This window comes from Colobus angolensis, unplaced genomic scaffold (assembly GCF_000951035.1).
Source record: "Colobus angolensis palliatus isolate OR3802 unplaced genomic scaffold, Cang.pa_1.0 Scaffold3, whole genome shotgun sequence".
NCBI classification, from domain to species: domain Eukaryota; kingdom Metazoa; phylum Chordata; class Mammalia; order Primates; family Cercopithecidae; genus Colobus; species Colobus angolensis.
In genome coordinates, this window is record NW_012116265.1 from 25,490,312 (window position 1) to 25,500,187 (window position 9,876).

The 9,876-nt window shown below is 46.2% G+C and overlaps 1 protein-coding gene across 1 annotated transcript; it reads right to left on the reverse strand.

Annotated features, from left to right (window-relative positions):
• Positions 1-5,457: 5,457 nt before the first annotated feature.
• Positions 5,458-6,192, reverse strand: LOC105517234 (protein mago nashi homolog 2-like). Its single transcript, XM_011949697.1, has 2 exons — positions 5,914-6,192; positions 5,458-5,610 (listed from the first exon to the last, which is right to left on the reverse strand). The coding sequence occupies exons 1-2, from the start codon at positions 6,190-6,192 to the stop codon at positions 5,458-5,460; spliced, it is 432 nt and encodes a 143-aa protein (XP_011805087.1).
• Between the last annotated feature and the right edge of the window lie 3,684 nt (positions 6,193-9,876).

Below are 9,876 nucleotides of genomic sequence, written 5' to 3' on the forward strand. Positions count from 1 at the left end.
GAATGCAGAAGGAATGGGTTAGAGATTTCCAAGGGAACTTCTGTGGTCCTCAGTGACTGGCTAAATGCAGCTGAAGGAGGAGAAGAATGTCCATAGAATGTTAGTGTTGGAAACACCTTTGAGGTCATGGAGTCCAACCTTCCCATTTATTGTAGGAGAAAACCAAGGCCTGGGAGCATGGGTTGCCTTGCTGTAAGTCACAGGGGCTGAGGCAGAGCTAAGGTGAGAACCCAGGTCTCCTGACTCGTAGCCCAGTGCTCTGTACAGGACAGCAAAGTTTGGGGCCATGATGGTCAGGAGGAGAGAGAGAAATGGAGGTGGCAATAATTTGGTTTTATGTACAATCATCATGAGATAATAAATGTAGTAAGTCATCAATGTACCCAACCCAGTGTCATTTGTGGGTGACAGTAACCATTAGATTGTGTAGTGGTTAGGACCCTTCTGGGCACAGGAAACATAAAACCCAATCTAAGCTGGTAAAGACAGAAGGATCAGCTGGGTGTGATGGCTCATGCCTGTAATCCCAGCACTTTGGGAAACCAAGGTAGGTGGATTGCCTGAGCTCACGAGGTCGAGACCAGCCTGCGCAATATGGCGAAACCCCATCTCTACTAAAATACAAAAAATTAGCTGGGCATGTTGGCACATGCCTGTAGTCCCAGCTACTCAGGGAGGCTGAGGCACAAGAATTGACTGAGCCCAGGAGGTGGAGGTTGCAGTGAGCTGAGATCCCACCACTGCACTCCAGCCTGGGCAACAGCAGAGTAAGACTCTGTCTTGGAAAAAAAAAAAAAAAGGATAAGTTACTGGGTCAAATAACTGAAGTGTCCAGAGGTAATGCTGACTTTCCAGGTGGCTAAGGCAGAGACTGAAATGCCAGCAGGGCCTGACTTCTCTGGCTGGACCCTATTCTCAAAAGCATCTCTCTCTGAGGTGGCAAAATGACTTCCAGCAGCTCCAGTTTTCCCACCTTGTGATTGCAAGTCTGGCAGAGAGACACTCTTGAAAAAGGAGCAGCCCCAGCTGGAGGCAGGCAACATGGTGGCCCCAGCCAGGACACTAGGTTTTGCTTATTGTTATATGTAAAATGTTTATTCAGAAATAGAATGCTTGTTCCTCGGCACCACAAGGAAAAATTAGCTTTCAGACAAAAAGTTTTCTCAGGAAGGCAATTTTACTTTCTGTAGAAAAGGTGCTCCTTGCAGATAGAACAATGGTGAAAACACACCTGAACAAAGGAGGGAAGCAATTTTTATCCTTTACACAGCTTGTCCCTGCTACTGTGTCCTGTCTCCATTGGCTGGAGCCAGACCTCACAATCTAAATTAAAACCTGACTGGCTAATAATTTAAAACTTTTCTAAACAGGTGAAGGCAAGGGAGAACAAAGGAAAAGAGGAGGTTGCTTATGCCTAATAGGGAAGGTGCATAGGCTGCAAGCTGGGACATGCCTGTGAGCATGTCCAGCACAAATATCTTGGTTAAAGTACAAGGACATAGAATGTACTATGTGTTTGTGAGCATGTCTAGCACAAGTATTTTCGTTAAAGTTTAAGGACATAGAATGCACTTATTCCTTTATATCTAACAGCTACATAGGATAGGGCTTAGTAAAGAGTTAATAGTACAAAGCAAGGAGGCTTGAAGGAAGTTAGTCTTTAAAAGAAACTATTATTTCTAACACTTACGACTTATTCTTTAACAAGAAGAGAAACTTGGAAGAGGAAACTTTTATCAGGGGAACCCACCCCGGATAGTCAACATGGGTTCTTTTCTATTTCCCTAAGCATCAGCTGGTCTGGAAAATAAAGGGAAAGAGTACAAAAGAGGAAAATTTTAAAGCTGGGTGTCCGAGGGAGACATCACATGTTGGCAGGTTCCATGATGCCCCCCAAGCCACAAAACCAGCAAGTTTTTATTAGCGATTTTCAAAAGGGGAGGGAGTGCACAAATAGGGTTTGGGTCACAGAGATCACATGCTTCACAAGGTAATAAAATGTTACAAAGCAAATGGAGGCAGGGCGAGATCACAGGACCACAGGACAGGGCGAAATTAAAATTGCTAATGAAGTTTCGGGCACGCATTGTCATTGATAACATCTTATCAGGAGACAGGGCTTGAGAGCAGACAACTGGTCTGACCAAAATTTATTAGGTGGGAATTTCCTCATCCTAATAAGCCTGGGAGCACTACAGGAGACGGGGGTTATTTCATTCCTTTGTCTTCAACCGTAAAAGCCACCCCTAAAGTGGCCATTTTAGAGGCCTACCCTCAGGAGCACATTCTCTTTCTCAGGGATGTTCCTTGCTGAGAAAAAGAATTCAGCGATATTTCTCCTATTTGCTTTTGAAAGAAGAGAAATATGGCTCTGTTCCACCCAGCTCACTGGCAGTCAGAGTTTAAGGTTATCTCACTTGTTATCCCTTGAACATTGCTGTTATCCTGTTCTTTTTTTTTCAAGGTGCCCAGATTTCATATTGTTCAAGCACACATGCTCTACAAACAATTTCTGCAGTTAAAATGCAATCATCACAGGGTCCTGAGGCAACATACATCCTCCTCAGTTTACAAAGATGATGAGATTAAGAGATTAAAGTAAAGACAGGCATAGGAAATCACAAGGGTATTGATTGGGAAAGTGATAAGTGTCCATGAAATCTTCACAATTTTTGTTCAGAGATTGCAGTAAAGACAGGCATAAAAAATTATGAAAGTATTAATTTGGGGAACTAATAAATGTCCATGAAATCTTCACTATTCATATTCTTCTGCCATGGCTTCAGCTGGTCCCTCCGTTCGGGGTCCCTGACTTCCTGCAACAAACTTTTTACTTTCCACACTTACTGTTTGAGGCCTAACTTGGGTTGTGTGCTTACCCTAGGGTGGAGAGTGCAGCCCCACGCAGGCCACCTGAATTCAGAATGCGTGTCAGGGCTCCTTATCACAAGCAACAGAAACCCATTCTGCCTGCCCCCAAAACTCATATAGGGCATGGGCTTCTCCAGAGGCAGATGCTGGTCAATAGGCAGGACAGACATCCATGAGCATGGGGAGGAGTGGGCTCCCAGCCCAGATCCAGGAGAAGCGCTGTTGGGACAGTGGGCAGCCGGCACCTGAGTCAGAGGTGAAGGTGGCCTCTAGCAGCAGCTGTCACCACTCTGCCCGTGCCCATCCCACCCTTCAGTTTGCTCCAGAAAACTTCCATCTGTGTGTACCTGCATCTGTGTGCCTGGGGCTTTCCTCCCAGAACTGCAGAAGACCACTCTGTGGATGGAGCAGGCTACTGAGGAAGCAGCCACCAAGAGCAGCCCTCAGCCCTCAGGGTGGGTGTCTGGGCCCTCAGCTCCCTCACCACTTGGATGGGATGATTCTGAGGCACGTGTTTTAGGCTGTTTCTCGGCGCTTCTTTCTCCCACGATTCAGTGCAGATGACCATGCTGTGATGAGCTCATAGCACAGCCTCACTGGCAGCCCCCCTTCCCTGAGCCTCTTCCTTATTTCCATCCCCTGCACCTCCCACGTAAACCAGTGGTGCTAGAACCCTCATCTAGTGAATGCTTTGGGGTGTCCCAAACTAGGACCTAGCCCACTCTCTGGAACCTACTTTGGGACAGCGACTTCACCTGGAAGTCTCGCTCTAGACCCTTGAGATGGGCTGGGAAGGAGCCCCACACCAGGTCCTCAGACAGCACTGGAACACTTAGACCCACAGGTGGAGAAACCATTCCTGCTGCTGTAAGGAGGGGGCACCAAGGGCTTAGGAAGGGCTTGCCACCTCTCCTTCAGCTGCCGCCCTGTTCTTCATGGGCAGCCCTCACAACAGGGCAGGAGAATAGGAACCTCCTGCATGCCTGCAAGAGGAGTGGGGGTCCAGGCATGCAGGCATGTGGCACAGCAGGGGTCACCTGTGGAGACCTCGGTGCCTGTGGGAGACCCCAGGTTTAGAAACAAGATTCTCATTTTATGATTCAAGACAATGAGAAAACAGTTCTTTAAAGAAAACATCTCTCTATAGGTTATATAGGTTATATTTTATAGGTTGTACTAATATTTTATAGAACTTAGGCCGGGTGCAGTGGCTCATGCCTGTAATCCCAGCACTGTGGGAGACCGAAGCGGGTGGGTTGCCTGAGGTCAGGAGTTCAAGACCAGGCTGACCAATATGGTGAAACCCCACCTCTACTAAAAATACAAAAATTAGCTGGGCGTGGTTGCATGCGCCTGTAGTCCCAGCTACTCAGGAGGCTGAGGCAGGAGAACTGCTTGAACCCAGGAGGCAGAGGGTGTAGTGAGCCGAGATTGCACCATTGCACTCCAGCCTGGGCAACAGAGCGACACTCTGTCTCAAAAGAAAAAAAAAAAGAAAAGAAAAAATTATAGAACCTATTTTGTGTATTCTGTGATAGGCTATATCTGTTTACTAAGGGCTGCCTGGAATAGGATGCGTAAAATGAACCACTAGGATAAAACAACGAACCCAGTGTCCAGTAAGCCCCCATGAAGGCTTCCTTCCATCTTCTGCACCTCTGCAGCTGGAAAATCCTTTTTTAGAATGTCCTTTCTAAAAATGAGCGAGTGGATGCTGCCCTCCAGTGGCCAAGTGTGCCCTTAAAGCATGTCAGAAGCAAAATCAAACCCTTCCTCCTGCTTCCTCCTAGGGCTCCACAGACTGCTCCTAGTGGGAATACCGCTAGGGTATTCCTGGAGTGCTGACGGGGCTTGGATCTGTGCCACAAAGGGACAGCAGAAGCAACAAGGTGCATTTAGCAGGAGAAAAACAATACCTAACATTTGCTGAGCACTTACTTTGCATTGGCCTAAATCTGAAACGATTGACATGCCTTTAGTCATCACACATACCATTATTATCTCAACTGAAAAAAACAAGGCCAAGCTATGTGGCTAATGCCTGTAATCCTAGCACTTCGGGAGGCTGAGGTGGGCAGATTGCTCGAGGCTGGGAGTTCAAGACCGGCCTGGGCAACATAGTGAGACCCTGTCTCTACAAAAAAAACCCCACAAAAAGTGGCCAGGCATGGTGGCACATGTCTGTAGTCCCAGCTGCTACTTGGGAGGCTGAAAGGGGAGATCGCTTGAGACCAGGAGGTCGAGGCTGCAGTGAGCTATGATCATACCACTGTACTCCTGCCTAGGTCACAGAGAGAGAGAGACCCTGTCTTTTTTTTTTTTTTCAGGATTTGGTATGCCTTTATTTGAGCGAATTTTTAACAAAAGGTGGCTTTTATTTACAGATTTTAAAGTGTGTGGGAACTGTCCAACCCACATAGACTGAAGTAAGGATAACCATTAAGCCTGCTAATGTATTTTCTTATTTTCAGTTTACATACTTTTTTTTTGTTTGCTTTACATTTATAAAAAAACCAATATTGTAAATGACAAATAACCCCTCCCATCCCTTAATTAAATATACAAACAGCTTGAAAAACATACAATTTAAATTGGTTTAATCTTGAAGTATAATCCAATGAGACTGAAAACTAAACATTTCAAGTCTTGTATCAAATAGTAAAATACTCGAAGGCCTTCAGGATCCTTTGACTGATTTACATCAATAAGGGAACCTATTTTTGATGTGGCAAAAGATATGTGTGCCGGGCACGGTGGCTCACGCCTGTAATCCCAGCACTTTGGGAGGCCGAGGCAGGTGGATCATGAGGTCAGGAGTTTGAGACCAGCCTGGCCAACATGGAGAAACCCCATCTCTACTAAAAATACAAAATTAGTCAGGTGCTGTGGTGTGTGCCTGTAATCCCAGCTACTCGGGAGGCTGAGGCAGGAGAATCACTTGAACCCAGGAGGCAGAGGATGCAGTGTGCTGAGATTGCACCATTGCACTCCAGCCTGGGCGGCAGGGCAAGACTCCGTCTCAAAAAAAAAAAAAAAAGATATGCGCTTATCTCCAAGCTCACGTTGGCCAGCCCTGTCAGGGGGAGGCCACAAAGCATCATCTTCTTTTCTGATTTCACTGTCATCAATAATTCTCTTCAGTTCTTCCATTAAACTCTTGTGCATATAAACCTCTTTTCTGATCATGACATCATTTTTGTAATTGTTGTTGGCATATCTAAACTTTCCGTCTGGCTGAAATTCAGACTCCAGAAACTCGTGCCCAAACTTGCCCTTGTGCTCTACGTAGTAGCGCAGGTATAAATCACTAGCCATAGCCATTTTTGTCCCCGGGAAGACAGCTGAAAACCCAGACAACCAAGAGATCCTGTCTTAAAAAACAAACAAAAACAGGAGGCCACGGCCTGAGATGTCCAGTGAGTGACAGAGCTGGGACTTGAAACTATGTTTCTCTCATCCCCAGAAGCAATGTTTTATCCACTTCACCAGTGGTTCTCCAACTTTGCTATGCTCAAGAATTGTTTAGGGAGATTGGTAAAGAGGCAGCATGTAGGACTCTGTCACTAGAGATTCTGATTATTTCTAAGAGGAGCAAAGACAACTGGGAATTTGTCCCTAGGACATTCTGGGTGGGGTCCAGTAATGGAAACAAGTTCATGGGCCACCTTTGAGAAGTGCTAGATTAAAACCTCATCATTACCAAGAGGGAGATTTTGTATGGATAGAAGACAGAACTTTCTCATAGTCATACCTGTATTCTGATCCAACAAATGCTGCATGCCAGCATTGGGATTGTGCTTTCATATACACAATCTCATCTCCTCTTGGTGGCTCTTTGAGTAGGTGCCTGCAGTTTACAGATGAGGATACCAGGCTCTGATACCTTCAAGAGAGAACTAATCTCTCCCTTCTTTCTTCTAATTCGGGACCCTACACCTGCTTCATCTGGCATTCCATTATGTGCTTATGGTGGGTCTCCCTGTGGAAATTGTGCACCTTGATGTTGTTGAGGGCCTTTGAGTATTGTCTGGCGAAGGTCACAGATCGTATCTGTTGAGCTGAAATGTCCCATCTGCTGTGAACAGCTTTGTGCAATGAGGAACTGGGGGACCTATGGAACAGCTGCCCCAGGTGTCACTAAAGTGACATCAATCCTGGTGTCTGGAGCCGCTAATCCCTGGGGGAAGGTCCTGTGGAAGAGAGGAAGAGCTATAACTGGACATTTGGGAGCCGAGTCCTGGTCACCTTTGGGGCTACTTCTCAGGGGAACCCGCCAAGTGTTGTCAAATCAGAACACGTCCTCCGCAAGGTAAAGATCCCATGAAGGCAAGCCCAGGGTTGTGATAGGGTCCCAGGAACCAGGGCAGTATGAAAGCTCTGAGGAAGGTTGGGAGCATGGTGAGGCCAGCTGTTTCACAGTCTGGTCCCTGTCACTCCCAGTTCCTCCCCAGAATCGGTAGGATGCCCCTCACTTCCACCCATGAAGGTACTCCTCTCCTTACATTCTGCTCCTCACACTTCCCTCTTTTTTGTTTGTTTGTTTGTTTTTTTGGGACGGAGTCTTGTTCTGTTATCCAGGCTGGAGTGGAGTGGTACGATCTTGGCTCACTGGAACCTCTGCCTCCTGGGTTCAAGCAATTCTCCTGCCTCAGCCTCCTGAGTAGCTGGGATTACAAGCATGTGCCACCGTGCCCGGCTAATTGTGTTTTGTATTTTTAGTAGAGACGGGATTTCACCATATTGGCCAGGCCAGTCTTGAACTCTTGACCTCGTGACCCACCGCTGCTTCAGCCTCCCAAAGTGCTGGGATTACAGGCTCACACCACCATGCCTTTGTATTTTTAGTAGAGATGGGGGTTTCTCCACGTTGACCAGGCTGGTCTTGAACTCCCAACCTCAGGTGATCCTCCCGCCTTGGCCTCCCAAAGTGCTGGGATAACACACGTGAACCACAGCACTCAGCCAAAACTGTCCATCCTTCATCAAACCTAAGCATAAATGCTGTTTTCCCTGGGTCTTTGGGTCTTTATTTCTGAAGGCTCCCATGTGACGTAAAACTTTGGTTAAATAAATGTGTTAAGCTTTCCTCTTGTTAATCTGTCTTTTGTTACAGGGGTGTCAACCATGAACCTCTAAGTGGGTGAAGGAAAGATCTTAGTTTTTCTCCCCTACACCCTGCTTTCCTGGAGATCATTCCATTTGTAGTTTTCTCCAAATGATTATAAAAGTGACACTTGATTCATGCAAAAAAGAAAAAATCAGCGCATACAACATGGTATAAAGAGGAAAGTGTGGCTGGGCCTCCAGGTATGGGACAGGACACCTGTGGCAGAAGGGTCTTCAGGGGAAAAGGGAGGAGGTCAAAGAGTGACCTTGTTAAGGTCACTTAACCTAAGTTTTATGGCTTGCTTTGGGGGAGAGGAATTCTAGTTTCCATGATCTGCTTTGGAGGAGAAAAGGTCACAGAGACCTTTCTGCGGCTGTGGCCCTCCCAATCCCCTGCAGCTCAAAATCCTCAGCTGGTGGGGAGTGGTGGCTCATGCCTGTTATCCCAGCAACTCAGTAGGCTGAGGTGGGAGGATTGCTTGAGCCCAGGAGTTAGAGGCTGCAGTGAGCTAAGATTGCATCACTGCACCCCAGACTGAGCAACAGAGTGAGACCCCGTCTCAAAAAAAAAAAAAAAAAAAAAAAATCCTCAGATGTCAAGGCGCCATGCTTTGGAGTATCGCAGGGGAAAAATAATAGCTCCCATGGGTTTGTAGTTAGAAAAGCGCCCCTGTTATGAAAGACAGATGAACAAGAGAAAAACAAACAGAAGTTTATTAACATGTGTATTTTATGTATACATGGGAGACACTCAGAGAATGAATAGTTCTCAAAGAGGTAGCTTTGAATTCTAGCTTACGTAGCATCTTCAACAAAGAACAAAGAACAGTCCATTTTTAAAGCAGTGACAAGACAAAGGAAAACGGCTTTGAGTCTCAAGGGGCAGCAGCTTGTGGGGAAGGCAAATACATGGCAGACAAAGGCTAGTTAGTAAAGCTTATTAATGTGGATTCCTCTGGTACCATCTCCAGGCTGATAGGGTCTAAGTCGGTCTTCAGTAGTTAACCTTTGTTCTCCCTGGTTGGAAAGGAGGTTGGGGCTGGGTAAAGTGGCTCATGCCTGTAATCCCAGCACTTTGGGAGGCCAAGGCAGGCAGATCACCTGAGGTCAGGAGTTCAAGACCAGCCTGACCAACATGGTGAAACCCCATCTCTACTAAAAATACAAAAATTAGCTGGGCGTGGTGGCAGGAGCATGTAATCCCAGCTAGTCGGGGGACTGAGGCAGGAGAATCGCTTGAACCCGGGAGGCTGAGGTTGCAGTGAGCTGAGATCGTACCACTGCACTCCACAGCCTGGGTGACAAAAGCAAAACTCCACCTCAAATAAAAAAGGTGGGGGCTGGGACACCTTTTGTTGTTGTGAGTCTGTGTCCTACATTTAGGCAAACAGAGGGAGAGCAGGGTGCTTTCCTGCATCTGCTCAAGGATCCTTCATATTTTGGGGTGGCACGTTCTGGACTCCTGCAGTATTGTGTTCTTAACCCCGGCAAGGCTAAGAGGGATCATTTTATTTCAAAGAAGACGTCTCAGGACCCAGTCTGGAAAATTCTTACTTGGAAATTTAAGGTCTTATTCTATTAAAATGTCTTTCAGTTGTGAAATATTAATATAAAAACGTCATCCTTAAAAACTTGCCAAAAAATCCCTTAAGATTATTTATTAAAATAAACACAATACTTAAAAATTCTCATAGAATTTTAGTTCCTGAACACGGGTAGGTCTAAGTGCTCCAATTTGAGATACACTTACATATGATACATACGGATGTCAAGTTGATGCTAAGAAGCCCCCATGGCCCCCAGGTATTACCATGCAGGTGCAGATGAAGACTGTATGATGGTGTGGAGGAATGCTTAGAACTGAAGTAGTAGGATATAAAGGAAATTGTAGGCTTGAAG

Coding starts and splice junctions, on each gene's coding strand:
- LOC105517234 (XM_011949697.1), bottom strand. CDS start 6,192: ATGGCTATGGCTAGTGATTTATACCTGCGCTACTACGTAGAGCACAAG. Junction 5,611..5,913: donor GTGAGCTTGGAGATAAGCGC/ATATCTTTTTTT, acceptor TGCCCGGCACAC/ATATCTTTTGCCACATCAAA.